The 18,309-nt window shown below is 53.2% G+C and overlaps 1 protein-coding gene across 1 annotated transcript in view; it reads left to right on the forward strand.

The window, feature by feature from the left end:
* The first annotated feature begins 2,113 nt into the window (after positions 1-2,113).
* The window catches only part of SH3GL1 (SH3 domain containing GRB2 like 1, endophilin A2), a 32,095-nt gene continuing 15,899 nt past the window's right edge, over positions 2,114-18,309 (forward strand). Inside the window, exon 1 of the mRNA XM_045804354.2 lies at positions 2,114-2,345. Coding sequence (XP_045660310.1) covers positions 2,301-2,345 — 45 coding nt within the window. The 5' untranslated portion in view covers positions 2,114-2,300. The remainder of the gene's footprint in view (positions 2,346-18,309) is intronic.

The following is an 18,309-nucleotide window of genomic DNA, read 5'->3' on the forward strand; positions in this document are numbered from 1 at the left end:
GCAGCGCTTTAGAAGCATTTAATATGCACTAAATATATCCAGAGGGAATGAATAAAATGGATCTTTCTGGTTTAATACTCAGGATATCTGCACACACTGTTTCCTCACCTAGAAGACTCTCCGCAGCTCTCTTCCTGGCTAGTTTCGATCTAACTTTCAGATCTTAGATCTGCGCCTTAGAGGAGCCTTTCCTTCCCTATCCCCAACAAGGTGTAATTCCTAAAACTCAGTTCTTTTCCCCATTTTTTCTTTTTTCCTCCTCCCCCGCCCTTTTTCCCCTGCATTTCTTTTTCTTTCTTTTTTTTTAAAGATTTTATTTATTTATTTGACAGAGAGAGAGACAGCCAGCAAGAGAGGGAACACAAGCAAGGGGAGTGGGAGAGGAAGAAGTAGGCTCCCAGCAGAGCATGGAGCCCAATGTGGGGCTGGATCCCAGGACCCTGGGATCACGCCCTGAGCCGAAGGCAGACGCTTAACTACTGAGCCACCCAGGCGCCCCTGCAGTTCTTTTTCTTGAAGCAATTACAGCTTTTTTTTTTTTTAGCATGTTATTTGATTTAGTATCTGTATTTGTCACTAGCCCCATGAGGGCAGGAATAATTTAACACTGTATTCCCAGTACCTCTCAGTGACTGATACATTAGCAAGGGGTCAATGAATAGTTGAGTGAATGAATAAACTTCATTTGATTGGACTGTGTGATCATGTAGATTAAAAAACCTCACGTGGAACAGAGACCTTCAATGTCAACCTTTTCTCTAGCACCAATTTAATCTCTCAAGCAGAGAAGTGAGGAAAGAAGACTGAAATTTATCCCAAGTTTGGAATTCTGTCGATTCTGTAGATTGGATAATTAAAGCCAAGTTGTTAGGTATATCATTTTGGACAGGTCATGTTTTACTCAAGGCCTGGGTTTCCCCATATGAATCCTGACATTCTGGCATTTTGCAATGATTTAAACCAGTGGGTCACCGTCGAGAGTGCCTTTCAGAATCACATGGGGAATTTTAAAAAACTATTCATAACAGCCCCATCAGGATCTTCGGGAAGGAGGTTTGTGACATACATATTCCGAAACAATCTTCCATCTAGTCCAGTACCTTCTGTTGAGGCAGTTGGAAACTTCTAGCAATCTTCTGCTTCAGAAAATCACCCAAATCTGTCAGAGATTTCAGCATTGAAGTTGCAAACACATTAGCTCTAGCCACTTTCTTGTTCCTCTTTTTGGATTAATTTATCCATTTCAATTCATTATTAACTTCCAATTAATTCAATTCAATAACAATTGGTTTAAAAAACAAAATCAATTAACATGCATCGACCTGGGAGGACTTCCTGAAGGAGGTGACATTCCAAACAGATTTCTCTTTTATGCACAAAGGATGGGGGGAAATTGGGGGAAAATGTGCAAGAAAGGAACAACATTAGCAAAGGCCCATAGGAAGCCGGGATCATGGATTATAGAAGAGGAAGAGAGCTGAAGTCAGAAGGGTTGATGGAGCCAAAATGTGCGAGCTTCGTAGGCAGGTGATGCTAGAAGTTATGAGTGTATTCTGAGGACAGTAGAGTAATGTGATATGAACTGTGTTATAGACCATCTTTCTGACTATTTTTTAGGGGAAATTGGAGGGGGAAACTGCAGGTGGGCATACCAGAGAGGAGGCTGGTGCAAGGTCTAGTTAGGGCAGGAAGGACAGGGGGATAGAAAGGAAGTAGGAGTGACACCGTGTTGTCTGACTTGGGCAACTGTATGGATAAGCACGTGGCAGGGTTGAAGACGGTGTGTGTGCGAGGGACTAAACGCACAGAGAACTGGGTTAGCTGCGATTAACAAACAGGTATCCGGAGACTTGTAAACCCAGCCTCCCAACCTCTCTAAGATTTAAGCGGCTTTCCTAAAACGTTAGGACTACCTCCGGGCCTCTAGGGGTCGCTGTAGCCTCCATGGTCTCTCTAGGCTCGCTCCTGTCGGCTCGCTGGCAGAGGCAGCCTTGGCAGGGCGGACGACGTGCGCGTGCGCTCTCTGACCGGCAGGGGGCGCGCTTGCGCAGTTGGGACCGGGGGCGCGCGCAGGCCGGCACCGGAAGTGTGCGGTTGCCATGTAATATCCTGGCCGCGCGGGCGCGCGAGGGGCTGAGGCGGCGCCGGGGCGGGCGCGGAGCTGGCGAGAGGGCGGTGGAGGCGGCGCCGACGGGGCCCGCTGAGGCGCGCGGGGTATCGTCGGCGCCCGGGAGCCTGTCGCTTGCGCGGTCCCTCCGGTTCGCTAGGTCCGGGCGGGAGGCCCCACGGCGGGAGGCAGTATGTCGGTGGCGGGGCTGAAGAAGCAGTTCTACAAGGCGAGCCAGGTGAGCGGAGGCCGAGGCGAGGGGAGCGAGCCCCGGGCCCTAGGCTGCCCGGAGTTGGGGACCCGGCCAGGCCCGACCCTGGCTCGGGAGGGGGCTGCGGGCACCGAGGGGGCAGCATTGGCGCGTGTCCCCCGCTGGGTGGGGAGAGCCCAGGAGGGACGGGGGTTTGCTCACGAAGTGGCCCAGGCCCTGCCCGCCATGTGGGCTCCGGTCTCCCCGAGAAGGGTGGGCAGACCCCTGGGAGGAACAGGGATGCACCCGGAGGTTGACCCGGGACAGGGACCCCTTCCTTCCCTTCCTCCCCTGTAAAAGGGGCACGGAGTGGGGAAAGAGCAGGGGAAGAAACACTCCTGAGGCTGTCGATACAGGACTCTTGCCAGAGAGCCCAGGGGCAGGGAAACTTGGCGTCTGAAGTAATTCTTTAAAACAAACAAACGAAAACCCCTTTTGATGGACCCGGTACAAAGTTGGGAAAGGGTAGAGTGAAAAGTCCGTTTCCGCCTCCAGTCCCTCAGGCATCCAGTCCCTCTCCCCAGCCGCAAGGACTGTCACCCAAGATTCACATCCCTTTCCAAAGATATATCTTTCCTTTAAACACACACACACACATACACACACCACACACACACACACGCACGCACGCACACGGTGGTAGCATAGTCTACATGGTGCTTTGTGTTTCGGGTTTTTCCTTAAATGTTTTTGGCGATAACGCTGGAGCTGGAATTCTCCACCTCAGATCGCTCTCTGTTGTGGGGGGCCCCTCTTGGGCACTGTGAGGTGATGAGCGACATCCCTGGCCCCACCCACTCCATCCCAGGAGCAACCCCCCAATCCCGACACCACAAATACCTCCCTGTGCTACCAAATGTCCCTGGGGAACTCCCCTTCTCCCCCCACCCCAGAGCTACTGCACTAGGGCATACCTCTTAGAGTTTCTTTGATCTTTGTAATGGGTTGGTGGTATTCCAGTCAACTACTGGGGACTGGTGAAAATCAGTCATCTATTGACGGATGCACATTGTTTCCAGTCGGTTTCTGCTACAAACAATACCGGGGTGAATAGCCAATGAATATCTTTGCTCACAGGTGGGATTGGATTTACAGGATAAGTTCCCAGAAGGAGGGTGCTGAATCCAAGAGTATAGTGTTTTACATGTGACAGAGAAGTATAGGTTTTTTTGGAATGTCCAGGCCCCATTGCTCATGAATCTGATGAAAGCTGTGGATTCACTCACCAGAAAACTGGGCGGTGGGAGAATTCAGTTTATGGTTTCAGATCCACGAAGCCCCAGATTCCTTGAATCCAATTGGTTCCTGCATCCCAGATTAAGAACCTTAGGCGTGGGGTGACTGGGCGGCTCAGTCGGTTAAGCATCTGCCCTCAGCTCAGGTCATGATCCCAGGGTTCTGGGATGGAGCCCCGCATCGGGTTCCTTGCTCAGCGGGGAGTCTGCTTCTCCCTCTCCCTCTGCCTTCTGCTCCCCCTGCTCATGCTCTGTCTCTGTCAAGTAAATAAATAAAACCCTAAAAATAAAATAAAAAATTAAAAAAAAAAAAAAAAAGAACCTTAGGTGTGGAGTCTGTATGGATAGACTCCGCGGAGGAATGAGCGACCATCTTAGGGACAGTGTGGGCCCTGCTGGCAAACTGGGCTTTTCGCACAATTTGGAGAAGTTCAGTGGGAGGGAAGAAAAATGAGTCCACAGTAACACAGCTGGTACCTTTTCCCTATTGATGGAAAAAGTCATGACCCCACCCTAATGTTTATCTAGGGCAAACCTCAGATGATGGCTAACCCCTGAAGAAGAGAAACTTAATCCAGAGGGGTTCTTGGATTATTGCTGAGAGTACAGCCCTTTACCCAGCAGTATAGAAGTAAAGGGACCTGGCCCTGGGTTAGACCTTGTCCAACAGGTGCCAGATTCCCAGGGCTTGACCAGAGGGGATGGTGCTTACTGTGTTGGACCTTGATGATCTATCTTCCTGCAGGAGAAGCCCTCTCCTCCCAACCCCCAGCTCTCAAGGCCCATGCTGGAGGCCCATACTGTCCCAAGCAGACACGCTCTGCTAGAGGCACTAGCTAGGCCACTCTGGCCGGCCACCAGAGCTTTTTGTCTCAGGAGGAAGCAGGGTGTCCTGCATTCAGATTTATGAGAAATACCTTGAAACCTGAAAAGCACCGTGCAGCGCAAGCTCCTGGTTCAGATCAGTTTGTGATCTCGCCATTCTGAGGCCCATCCCCAAAGAACTGCTGCGATGGCCACATCCTACTCTGGGAGCGGCTGTCTTGGCCTCCTGATCAATCCTCTGCTGAGTTGTGCTCTCAAGAATCATTCTGGCTGTGCTCCATTCTCTTCTGCAATAGTTTCCACAGGCCCCCAGCATCTCTGTTGTTTATCCAGACGTGTCCATCTCCTTGTGTGTTTCTTTTCTTGTACTCAATATACCTCTTTTCATCCTCTTGTCCTCAGAGCAGGGTTGGCTGTTGAGAGTATGAGGCAGTAGTTAATGTCTATTGAATTCTCACCGAATGAACAGGCAGTATGCTTTCAGCCACTGGTTTCATTTATCTGTCATAAGGGTAAATGCACTCCCCTTTTTACACAAAACTATGTGGGGACATTTATATCTTCCTTAGGACAGTGGTTTCTCAACCAGGGCCAGTTCTATTCTCTAGGAGACATTGGCAATATCTGGAGACATTTTTGGTAGTCACAACCTGGGTTCCTGTTAGTATCTAGTGGGTGGAGGCTAGGGATGCCACTCAACACCCTAGAATGCACGGGGCAGCCCCCACAACCAAGAATTATCTGGGCTCAGATGTCAGTAGTGCCGAGGTTGAGACACCCTGCCCTAACATTTGTGAGAAGTGAGAATAATTATACCAAAAAAACAAAACAAACAATGAAAAAAATCTCTCCCGGGCCATTCTTGTGATAGCTGTCTGCTTTTCTTCGTTTTCAAAACACGGATAACCACATATACATAGATAGACATGTACATAAAACTCAGCATCCAGATCCCAAGTTGTTAGAACCCTAGGGTATCTTTTGGCATCTGGTCTTTTTAAGAAGGTATATGCTTGCATCGGTACTTTTCAGCTGGGGTGACTAAGCCTTCCCTTCTCCCCCCGCTCTGTGCGCCCTTTCAGGGACATTTGGCAATGTCTGAGACGGTTTTTGGTTGTCACCACTTTGGGAGAGGGAGCTACTGGCCCTGAGTGGGGAGAGGCTAGGGATGGTTGCTAAACACCCGATAGTACACAGGACAGCCTTCCCCGTGACAAAGAATTATCCGGCCCCACATGTCAGTGGCGACGAGGTTGAGAAACAGCGCTTTGAAACAGGTTCTTGATTTCAGAGGCTTGTAACAGTGTTGTTTCTAAATTGAAAAAAAGAAGTCAGGTGGATGTGGGAGAGAGTGGGGCATGGAGAGGCTTGGTTTCTAGCAGCTGAGACTGTGATATTAATTAAAAGTTTCTGATCTCACTGATGATACTGGTAACAAACCAGTTATTAGTATCTGGCAGCAACCTGGCAAATTCCGTGCTAGTTCATCTCTGGTGCAAACATTCAAGTCGTGCATATGGTCGGTTCGGGCTTGCGTGAGAAGTTTGTGAGCTTCTGCTCCTTGTTCAGAACTGGCCGCTGCTGGGCTGAGGCCTGCTGAGGGATCTGTAGAAGAAAGTGCTGGAAGGAGGAGGCGTCTGTCTGGGGCCTCAGTCCTGCCGCCCACCTGGTACTTATGTGCATCTAGAACTGGGGGAGATGCTTTAATCTGAGTATTTCTGGGGGACTGAGGAGGGTAAGGGGACCCCACTAGTGAGATCCAAACTCAGAAGTTCACTTCTCCTTGTAGTACGATGTTAATTTCCAGGCCTAAGCTGCTCACTGGTTTCTGATAATTCTTGTCACCAGGCCAGATTTGAGAGTGTAACTAGGGATAAATCTGGCAGCTGCCTGGAATGCTGGCTTGACTTTTTTTTCTCTCTTTCTTTTCTTTCTTTCCTTTTTCTTTTTCTTTTTCCTTTTCTTCTTTTGGCCTGAAAGGAGGTAGAGAGTTTGAACTGAAAGATTGGTTCCATCAGAGCTAAGAGGAAGATTCATGACTGCCATATCCCATAGCTTTGAAGTTCATTGGATGCTTGCTAGGCTCTGGGTTTGTGCCTAGGAGGAAAGATAAGACTTCCTTTGAGAAGCATGGGGTGGGGAGTGAGCTGGGGCACCCGGGACCCCAACTTGTTAGAGTAATATCTGGGGGACTTGGCTGGTGTTTGGGACGTCCTAAGTTACTACTCCGCTCTGACCTATTTTTAAAACCTTCTTGTGTGGAATCAAGCTTTTGATTTCCCAGCAAAGTGTTTGGCCTGTTAAGTAATGAATGTGGAATAATCTTAGATACAAACGTCTGGAACTTTGTAGCTCCTTCACCTGAGCAGAATAGAAGCATGAAACCTGTCTGCTGAGAACAACAGGTGACAGGCAAAATCGGGTCCCTGCCCCAAGCCCTTGAGCTCAGCATCTGCAGGCTAACTTCCTGAAGATCATCTGCCTTGGGGCAGCAGACATGGCAATGGCTTTGGCCGTTGGCGGTATCTGTGTGTGATGGGAACTGGGTTAAGTCCAACTTTGCCGGAAGCAACTCTGCTGACTCCCTCTAAGAAGACCCTTGAACTGTCAGTGTCCCTGTGGGACCGTGGACAGAGATGTTCCCATCCTGCTCCATTGGTGGACGGGCTAGGCTGCTCATCAGCCTGGTGTTTTAGGCTGGACCGCGGAGCTACAGAACAAGTGTGAGACTTCTCTCCCCCAAAGGATCCTGGGACCTCCTTGAACCCCACCACTTCCCAGGCCTGTCTGTAAAACTGGGTTCACCCGACCGCCTTCACAGGACCCACTGTTCACAGTCATGGAGGCCTTCTGTAACCAAGCAGAATCCTGCATATTCTTGTTGTTAATAAACCAGGACCAGGAGGGCATCCCATCCTGCCTCTGCTACCCGGGCCTGCCAAACATGAGGTGGCAAGTTCTCCTCTGACTCAGAGCCCTGTGTTTATTAAAGACCGGTTAGCGTGCCTGCATGCGCTTCTCCCTACTCATCTGGCTCGGTGTGAAGGCAGGGCCATGGGGTACTTAATTATAGTCCGCGTGCCGCTGAGGAATGCCTGGGAGGGTAGGGATTTCATAGTGTTTCCCTGTTCGGTTTCAGAAATTGGGGGCTGTTGCGTTCCTGAGACCCCAGAACTTAGCGAGTGAACCGGGGATGCAGTGCTGTTCCCCTCCCCCCCCCGCACCCGTTCCCCCAGCCTTCCCTTTGTGGAGCCCTCTGAATCTTAGTATGTTTGCAGGCCTGAGCTCACGGGGGGGTGTGTGTGTGTGCGCGCGCACTCAGGTGTCCATATGTGCATCTGCTCACTTTTTTCCTCAGAGGAAACACTTGGGGCTGTGTGACGGGCCTGCTCAGGCCTGCCCTTTGCCTCTGGCGTGTGCGTCCCATGGCCTTTGACCCAAGGACATAGGCCAGTTCTGCTCTGGCCCTCTCAGCCCTTCTCCTCCTCTTCCGTTGTTGCCAACATTTTGAAACTGATCCAATCTGGGGAAACTTAGTTTTTAATTTGGGCCCTATGGCCAACTTCCTCCATAGGATTTCGGAGGCAAGTGTGCTGCACGTTCTGGCACTGTGGCAAGTTGGGGGGGGAGGTCGATGTCCAGAGGAATGTCAAGTAGTCTTCTCCTGATTTCCAAGGCAGGGGGTGAGATTTGTAAGCTGTGGGACGGTTTGATACAGAAGCTTTTCAGCAGCAAACCTTTTCTGCGCCAGGGGATTAGGAGCTCTGCAGGCCCACTGAGGCATCTATACCCTTGTACTCAAGCCCTGATGGTTTTTCTTGCCTGGTGAAGTGTTAGGGGCGGCTTTTTCTGGTTCTTTTTCAAAGCTGTCCCTGGCAAGCTGGGTGGAGGAGTGTGTCAGATTGGCAGCAGCTGGTTTCTGTCTTCTCTCCTCTTTACTCTCTCCTCTCTCCCCCTGCCCGCTTCCCCTCTCTCTTCTCCCTTCCCCCTCCCCTTCCTCCCTTGCCTTGTCCCTGCCTCCCCCCCTCCCCCCCTCACCACCCCCCAGCCACTCACAGGGCTGGATTTGGCAGCCGCTTCTACTGAGCACTGCACTTTGGGTACATTTCCGTTCATTTCCTGTTAGGCAGTAACCAGGGTTCCACGAATGCAGGATCCCAGAGGACAGCTCCATCTTCCTTTTCCGGTCAGCTCCTAGAAAAAACCCTGCTGACTGGGCCTGGAGAGCGGGGTCACGCGGAGACTCCCAACCACAGCAGGAAAATGGAAGTGTGATTTCCTCCGAAGCACCTGACTCAGCATCAGGTCACTGCCCAGCTGCTCAGAGTTCCACACCTGGGACTCATGCACCTCCAGTGGCCTCACTCCCGGTGCCTGAGATCGCAGGCCAAGCGGCCACTGTCCCAGCAGGGCTCGCAGTTGTAGGGGGTGCTGTCCTAGCCCAACCACGCCACGTGTCCCCTGAGTGTCAGAGAGGACGCGAGCTCTTCTCCCGGGCTCGGCAGCCCTACCTGCCTTTGGTAGGTGAGCATAGTTCACTTTCCATGTGTCCCTTCAGCCTCTGCATGGCGTCTCCCCAGCCCCCGGGCACTCAGAGCCCCTGTCTTCCCGTCTCTCCAACTCCCATGTAGCTGCCTTCCCAGTTGAGGTCTAAGATTGGCATCTTTGTCACTGGATCCTAAGTCTTTGCGGTCAGGGCCCATGTGGTTCTGCCGTTGCTGTGTGCCCAGTTGTGCCCAGTCCCTGGCCTGTCCCAGGAACTCAGTAAGTATTGGAAGGATGGATGGATAGATGGACAGATGGATGTTTGCACACTAGTAAGCAAAATGGTTGTATCATGGGCTGTGGGTGCAGATGCCAAAGCTGTAGTATCAGCCTGCCTAAAGGAAGCAGAGCCTCGGACAGGCGGGAAGTGCCAACATCCCCAGCTGACCTGGCATTCAGGACCTCCTGGAGCCCCACCTGGTCCCAGCTTTAAATCCCACCCCTTCCCTTCATGGGTGGCACACTCCAGTCTGACCGGTCTGCCTGCCAGCTGGGCTACCTTATACTGCATTGTACCTTGTGCCTGACCTTCCGCATCCCAATCTGGTCTCTCTGTCCACTTCCTGTTTGCCCTGTAAAGCCCTCTTTGTATCTCCCTTTATCCTTGCCCTCTCCTGTGGCCACCCACTGGAAAGACTTCTCCATCCTCTGAGCGGCTGACCCAGTGCTCTCCTGCCCACGTGCCACACGCCAAACACATCCTCACACCAGAGTGTACTTTTCTGCTCATCAGACCTGAGCTCCTGATGGAGCAGGGCTGCCTGGTGGCTTATGACAGGCCCAGGGCCCCCTGGGCCATGGCTTGCTGACCAAGTTGTCAGAAATGGTGGGAGTGGGGCAGTCCAGTGACCGTGACAGTGGCCTCCTGCAATGTCCTGGGGGTGGCTCCTGCTCAGGCCCAGGCAGAACCCCAGGGAAGCAGAGTGGCTCACAGCCCTCCATCAGGAACAGGTCCAACTGGTTTAACAAATAAGAAATCAAAGCTCAGAGATTGTCCCCTTGGCTTTGGCTTGGCATGACAATAAGTGCACGGTTCAGTTGATATTCTCAGGAAGTCCCCAACAATCGCCTTGGCCCGTAATTCACATCTCATTCACCAGTGCCCCTCCACCCAGCCCTACTTTTTCTAAAGTGCAACAGCTGAATGAAGAACTTTCTGTCATTTTGGGCCTCAGCCCCAGGATTGAGCAGCAACCCACATTCTTAGGAAGCTCTGTGTGGGAAGGAAACTGGGGGCTTCCTGCTCCTTTTTGCCCCCAAGGCTCCCCTTGGCCCCTGCCACTCACCTTCCCAGTCCGAGGCCCAAAGGCCTTGGCCCATCAGAGCCGTGATTGTCCAGAGGCAGACACCCAGCACTGGCCCTTCAAGGCCAGCCTTTGTGGTTCACAAGAGTGCAGCTGAGGGAATGGGGGTGGGATTTCTTCATCCCTGAATCTAACCCGGCTGGTCTAGGGTTGACCTCTAGCTCCTGAGAGTTGAGAACCTTTGCTGCAGTTAGTCTCTTGCCACTTTCTGCCCTGCACGAGGCAGCATTTCCCCCATCTTTGTGGAACGTAGGAGCTGCTGCAGCTCCCCAGTGATCACCAAGTGGTTGTCTGGGTCAGGGCCCTGAAACGCGTGCGGGGGATGCCGCACGCCGAGGTGGGCTGTGAGGAGGTCCTGGACACCCAAATCCGGATGGCTTTCTCCCCCAGCTTTGGCATGGGAGAGCTTCACAGGGAGGAGTCTGAGGTGTTTGCTTCCGGGCACCTGAGTGCTCTCTCCCGGCCTGCGCTTCCCACAGCGGGCTCCCTGCTCTGCCCCAGAGCACAGCTTCAGCTCGGGGTGGGCAGGCGGCACTGGCAGGCCCCTTCTGTTGAGCGGAGCCTCTCTGCCACCTCAGTACGAGTGGGCTTGGGGGTCTTAGGTGGGAAGCTGCGGAGATAGGAGGAAGATACGCTTGTTCAGGAGGGCTGGGAGAAGGGCCTTTTGCCCAGCTGCCTCCATTGTGCTTCTGGAGTTCAGGAGTCCGCTTGGCTTTCCAGAGAGCCCGCAGGGGTGACCTTCTTGCAGAGACCCCTTGCAGAGGTCATTACGGTAGCTCTCGGCCTGCTCACCAGGCCCTGAGCCAGTCGGTGCTGGGGCGCTTGGGGTGCTGTCAAGGGCACATCACTTCTCAGGAGCCTTGGTAAGGTTCTTGCTGCTGTTGTTAGCATTCCTTATCGTTAATCACATTCTTAGGTCATAACCATTAATGTGCGTACATTGATCTGCTACGTGGAGTAACACACCGCATCATGTATTGTCGATAACCGTTATCTAGCTAACGTTAACTTCTGTGTGTCCGTGTAAGGTGGTGTTATCATCCACGTCCTGTGTTGTATCAGTGCTGCCGTATCAGTGCTGTTGCTGGATCATGAAGTGGTTCAGACACAGAAAAAGATATAAAGAAGGGCCACCATAATTACGTGCCCACAAGAGCTTCACTAAAACACTAGCACTGCAGTCGCAGGGAAGGCCCCTCCCCGATTTGCACCTTTACTGCACGTGAACGGTCAGCAGAAGGAGCGCAGCGTTGTTGCGCAAGTTTACCCCTCCTCCAAATGGTGTTGCGTGGTTATTGGTGCGAGCTGCTCTTTTTCTCAGTACTGTTCGTGCTTCCCGTTCACACAGACCCGTGCAGCTCTGGTTTCATTGCTCAGCTGGATACCTTTCCCTGGCGTGACCGGACCATCCCCTGCCAGTGGGCATTTACGATGTTTCCATGTCTTTGCTCTTTCGAACCATGTGGCAGTGAGCACTCTTGCAGATGTCCCCTTGGGCACGTGTCTGAAGAGGTTTTCCAGACTGCAGCTCATTTCATGTAACTGTGTAGGTTTTCCGTGGTAGCAGCATGGAAAAAAAAATCGTATTCAATTTGCATGACCTAAAAGTCCTGGGCCCAAAGCTGGCGGGAGTCATGTGTCTGAACACTCCCAAGGGTGATATTTCAAGTGTGCTCTGTGGTACTGCCTGGGGCCTCGGCCAGGACGCTGAGTGGGCCCAGGGTTAGCTGGGGGGTGGTCCCGGAGAGCCCAAACCGCGGATAAACCCAGGGAAGCCTGCAGCCGCAGCCGGCACCCAGAGCCCTCTGTCTGCCCTGTGGCAGCCTCACAGAATTCGTTTGTTCGTCAGCCTGTCAGTTGTCACTAGCTGGGTTTTCAGTTCTGTTCTCCACAGTGAGACCAAGTTTGCAGAAAGCACCTGGCATCCAGCCTTGTCGCAAAGGGCCGCTTGTGCTGGTGCATACCGTCGAAGCTCCTGGTTGGGGGTTGTGTGTGTGCACTCTCCCCTGTTCACTGGTGTTCATTTGTAGCCCCCAGGTCAGTACTTGGGGCCCTTTGCCGTCATCTGCAAACATGTGCGGAGGGGCAAACGATTTTGGGTCTCCCGATGAGCTTGTTGCCCGCTGCGGTGGAACCAGATGACACCCTGCCTTTGCGTTTCAGCTCAGATTGTTAACCAGTGTCCTCGCATTATATTTAAGTGCCACGGTTTTTTGCATTTTTGTGCTTTTTGTGGGTGATTTCGCTGTTTGAAACAGCCCCAAGCACAGAGCGACGGGGCCGGCTCGAGTTCCTGAGTGTAAGAAGGCTATGTTGTGCCTTACGGAGGAAACCCGTGTGTCAGATGAGCTTCGTTCAGGAGGGGGTTACTGCGCTGCTGCCCAAGTTCAGTGTAGACGAGTCAATAGTGCGTGTTAGATATGATGTCTTTAAACAGAAACGCATGTGACACAAGGTTATGTATTGATCGGCTGTGGCCAGAGGCTTACAAGAACCTAACCCCGTTGTTTCCCCTAGGAGCAGTGGTTCCATATTCAACAGCTCAGTGTTTGCCACGACTTTCTAGAACAGAACTGCTATGGACGAGTGGCGAGACCCGTCTGCAGTCCCCGTGGCAGGCAGGGTGACTCGCCCCACCCCACAGAGCCTGTCCACGTGCTGCCTTGGCAGGGGCCTTGCTGATGGGAGCCAGAGCGTGGACCTGGAGGTGCGGAGATCACTCGGAATTAACGCGGTGGGACCTGTCTAGAGATCAGGGCACTTAAAGGCAGGTTCCTGTCCCCTCTGTGGTGAGAGGGAGGTGCGACTACAGAACAGAAGGCCGGGGAGAAGGGAGTGTGGCCCGTCTGCTTTGCTGGCTTTGAGGACAGGACTGGCCACCAGGAGAGGCACCAAAACCCCCAGTGCACGTAGACAGGAATGCAGCCCTGCCAGCACGTCGGTCTTAGCCTGGTGAGATCCATGTGGGACTTTGACCTCTTTAAGATTTATTCTTGTATTGTTTTAGTGTCAGGTTGTGTAACATTTTGTGTTGTTTGGGAAATTTTTGTTGTTTTGTCACTGAGTTTACAGTCATTTGTTATGGCAGCCATAGGTCTGCACCGTCTCAAAGCCTTGTTTGTTCTGATAAAGGTTTTCGGCTCCATCTTTAAGGAGTGGGTGTGTGAGCACATGCGCTCATGTGTTTATCCTCCATTAGCTCCCGCCTTCAACTTGATGGCCAAAGTCAGCCAGAAAATAGGACCGGTTCACTTGGGCAAGTCGACTTCTGGGTCACTGTGCTGAGAGCAGGCGCCCCCGCCCCCTCCCCCTTCCCCCTCCCCCACCATCTTCAGGTAAAGGGCTCTGTGGAGGGAATCCGAAGCTCGGCAGAGGTCACTCCCTGGTTGCTGGAGCCCACGTTGGTGACTTCAGAGCTGATGGACTGATAGGAAGTCCTCCATCACCGTTGTTTAACATGAATTTGAAAACTGGCTGTGTTCAGGTTTTATGCCAAATACATTGGTGCGCGTCTGCACCCAGGGCGGCACCTCGCAGGACGCACCGTGGGAGGGTCTCGGCCTGCGCGGGCTCCTGCTGACTCTGTGGAAGGAGGCTGGCGGTTCTTGAGTCTGAGACCCCCCTTTCTTCCCATTGCGGACCCTGGAGGCTCACACCAGATACTCTTTGCTTAACGACATCTCCTCCTCCATCTCTAAGAGAGACACTTCGGACCCCTCCCAGGCATCTGTCTCATGCCAGCCCTCAGCTCCTCTGTCCTCTGCACGCGTTCAGATTGCGTGTCCCCTTGTCTCTGCCTTTCTTCCATCGTGGCCCTTTCTCCTTTCTGCATCAGCTCATCCTTCCAAGCCAAGTTCAGGGTCATCCCTTTGTGAACCTTCCCTGGTTCTCTCCCCACAAGGAGGAAGTGGCTTCTCTCTATAAGTCCCTTAGCATAGACCCTTCTGTTAATCTTTTTTGTGTGTGGTTTTATCAATCTTTTTTTCTTCTACTATACTTGTCATATATAATGAATTGTTGAATGAATAGGGCAACGTTTTCAAGAGGGGGGGATTAGGCCTTCTGCCTTTGACCCCAGATGTTTATCCCCATCCCGACAAAGCAGATCAGCTCCGGGCAGGAGAGTATCCCAAACATGCATGGTGACTAAGTGATTGCAATAGGGCTGATACAGTAACACAGGGTCCTGTGACAAGCGCTTGCAGGGAGGAACCAGGGTTGATTCCCAAGGCGATGACCCTGGATGCTGGCTTTGTATTTAGACATGGGAGGAAGAAAGCAAAAGAGCATACAGGGCTTCCTAGATGGGCAGCTAGAGTGAGCGCTGGAGCCTCAGGGCTGCTGGCTTGCCCTGTTGTATTCTCCACCACCCCCCCAACCCCCTGCATCCAGGAGCCCAGACACTGTCGGTGGGGTCTGTCCTTCCCGGGAAGTGGAGGCAGCCCTGGGTGCTGGGAGGTGGCCCTGCTGCTAGATCAGCATCACGAAGTGGAGAGGGATTTGAGTGCTCTTAAGGCTCCTAGCTTAAGCAGCAGCAACACCAGACATATATCACAGGGGTGACAACAGAGCGGGAAGACCTAGGGAGAAAGGCCGCCAGATTGGGAAGCAGGGTTGCTTCTCTCCTGCAAGACATAAAAAGCATTGCTGAGAGTACCGTGAGTCAGAACAGCCCAGCCATCTTGGCAAGTGCAGCAAGACCCCCATCCCCAGCTAGTGGGGGTGAACGCTCATTCACAGAGTGTAAGCATGCGCACACCAGCGCCATCTGAAGGTTCGGGAGAACAGACTTCTTGGGTGGGGAGGTTGGGGGCAGGAAGCCCATTAGCCAGGATAGAGGGTAGACCTCTGCTCAGGGGTGTTCAGGGTTGGCCAGCAGGCCCCCTTGGTTGCTGGGCAAAAGCGGAACTAGGAGGGGTGGCCTGGAGACGAACATAGCCAGGTTGTGATATGGTAGCAGTTGTGTGCCAGGGGCTACTCTCCGCTGGGGGTTTCCTACCCACCGTCTTCCTGCAAACCAAGTCGTTTCATCTCAGTGCCCTGTTCCCTCCCTTTCCCACAAGTAGAGCTTCAGAATTGTGTATCTCAGGCGCCTGGGTGGCTCTGTCTGTTAAGCATCTGCCTTTGGCTTAGGTCAGGATCCTGGGGTCCTGGGATTGAGCACCATGTCGGGCTCTCTGCTCACCACGGAGTCTGCTTCTCCCTTTCTCTCTCTGTCCCACCCCCCTGCTCCTGCGTTCTCTCTCACTCTCAAATATAAGAATTGTGTACCGCAGCCGCCCATCAACAAATATGCTTGGTGCTGTGAGCTTTCTGGAGTCGAGGTCCCATTACTGATCCCTCGGAGCTTCTGTTGCAAAAGAAGAGGTAGCAGATCGGCCTGCTGTGGACACAGTTTTTATCCCTGCCTGGCTCTGTGTGGTCATGAGTGTGTGTGGGACCATTGGTCCCTCAGGAGGGCTTCCCAGGAAGCCTTTCACCCCGTCGTGTGGGCCACCTGGCAGATCCTGCTTCTGGACGTTGCCCGAGTTGTGGAATGCTGCCCCGGCTGCCTGCACACAGCCCTCCTGGCTGCCTTTCCTCAGGTGGTCTGTCCTGCGGTGAGCAGCAGGCATGTACCTGTAGTCTTTGGGTTTTTGTTTTTGTTTTTTAAGATTTTATTTATTTATTTTTTGGGGTGGGGGTACCTGGGTGGCTTAGTCGGTTAAGTGGCTGCCTTGGGCTGAGGTCATGATCCCGGGGTTCTGGGATCAAGCCCCGCATCGGGCTCCCTGCTCAGTGGGGAGTCTCCTCCCTCTCCTGCTGACCCTCTCTCTGCTCCTTCTCTCTCTCTCTCAAGTAATATCTGAGAGAGAGAGAGGGTACACACACTCACCAGCAGGGAGGAGGGGGGCAGCAGGAGAGGGAGAAGGAGACTCCCCACTGAACACGGAGCCCGACGCGGGGCTCGATCCCAGAACCCCGGGATCATGACCTCAGCCCAAGGCAGCCGCTTAACCGACTGAGTCACCCAGGAGCCCCTAGTCTGTGGGTTTTAAAGCACGTTCATACCTGAGTCCCGCAGCGCAGTACGTCATCACCACCTTCCGTCTTACAGCTGAGGAGACTGAGGCTGAACGGAGTCTGCGTTCTTGCATAAAGTCATGACCTACTAGGCAGAGGTGGTGCTTGTTTCTGCTGAGAGTGCCTGCCCAGTAGCTCCTGGAGGGCAGGGTGTGCATGCCAACACGCATCTATTTATTATCGCAACGAATATTGGTTGCCTAAGCACCTACTGGAAGCCAGGCCTGTGCTGCCCTCCCAGCTCCTCACGTAGCCACACTGCCGACTAGAAGTTCGTGTTTGGGACGGGGCGCCTTGGAGCGGGGAGGTGGGGCGAGAAGGTGGAGCCAGGCTGTCCTAAGTGGCATTGCTGGAATGAAGATGAACCCTGAGGGAGGAGAAAGGGTCCCTGAGAACTGCACTTCTACATCGGTGGCCTGCGGCAGCGCCCCTGAGAACCTTGAAGTCCTGGGTGCTCCCCCAGTGCCGGAGCACGAATGCTGATGGCAGTGAGTGTGTGTGTGTGTGTGTGTGTGTGTGTACGCACGCACATGTGTGCGCACAAGGCCTGACCGTGCATCCCGAGGAAGGACAGGCCCACCTGCTCTGGTCACCAAAGGGTGGGTGGCAGCTGGGAGGATAGGGACAGTTTGCCCCTGTGACCACTGGGAACTACCTGCCTGACCCGGGCAGCTCCTTCCTCCTCAGCACTTTTGGTGTCCTCATTTGTGCTGAGGTGGCTGGACAGTGATTCTGAGACTAGATTCCTTCCAGCTCTGGCTTTCTAAGACTGACTCTGCAGTTAAGACAGGCGGGTGCCCCTGGACAAATGCGGGGGGTGGTGGTGGAAGACTGGCCAGGCAGGGTGACTGAATGTCGGCATTTAGCACATGGCCCCACTCACAGCGCCGGTCATTAACCCACAGCAGGGGTGGGTGTGCTGTGCTGAGGGCTGCTGACCACTTCACCTCTCCCTGCTTGCCATGTGTGTCCTGGGGTCAGCACCTGCCCAGGTGCTTATGTAGCCACACCTGAAGAAACTGGTCTTGGTGGCCGTGAGTCACTTGTCAGCCAAGCCTATTGTCACCACCCCGATAGGACAGGCGAGCAGTAGAGCCAGGTGCCGGTATGTTCCTTGGCACCCACTCAGACCTCCTGCCCGGAGCTGTCTCAGGGAGCTCCAAGTCTGAGCTCTGCCCGCCCAGTGATCCACAGCGCCCCGTGTGTGCCGCCCCAAGCTCCCCAACTCCAGTCTGGCGTGTTTCTGTTTGGCATTTGGAGGTTGTTTGCTGTCAGCCTTCCTCTCCTGTGTCCTGTTCTAAACCACAGACTTGTTTGCTTTCATAGTGGTTTCTGTTAATGAGAAATCACGCCACTCTGGGAAGGGGGGCATCGTCTGAATACAAACCAGCCTGGGCCTGGCTGGCTCAGACTTTTTTTGCTTTGCAAATTTTCTCGACCCTTGGCTCTCTAGTGAGGGAGGCAGCTGTGGGCAGACCTTGGGTGGAGAGCAGGGAATTGGACTGGCAGCCTCCAGCCAGAGTGCCAGCCTAACCTGAATTCCCCACAAGCGGGCAACAAGAGGAAGTTGGGGATACGGAGGGAAGCTGCCATCCAGCTAGCTTTTGAGTCTGCTGCCCTCTTAGAGCCTCACCAGCGTGGGGTAGTGTATGAGGTCATATTGAAGTGCTTCCTGTCAGTGATGGGGTTGCTCACTTCAAGTTCACAGTCCAGTGGGCGGAGGACCATAAAGAGGTGGGAGTGAGGTGGGTGACTTCACAGAACAGAAAACACAGGCCAGATGAGCTGGTACAAGGTGAGGTCTGAAGGGGGCAGGGACTTGAGAGAGGAGGTGCCAGTAATGTGATGGGAGAGGTGGCCAGTGGCCACATCACTCCCGTCTAGGTAAGGGGGCAGGTGATAAGAGAATCAGGAGGGCTTCCTGGAAGAGGTGGCTTCTCATTAGTTAGGCCTTTAAAAATGGAATGAGTCTTAGAGACA

The sequence above is a fragment of the Ursus americanus genome, chromosome 14 (genome assembly GCF_024610735.1).
Source record: "Ursus americanus isolate L20-20 chromosome 14, mUrsAme1.1.p, whole genome shotgun sequence".
In the NCBI taxonomy this organism is placed as follows: Eukaryota; Metazoa; Chordata; class Mammalia; order Carnivora; family Ursidae; genus Ursus; species Ursus americanus.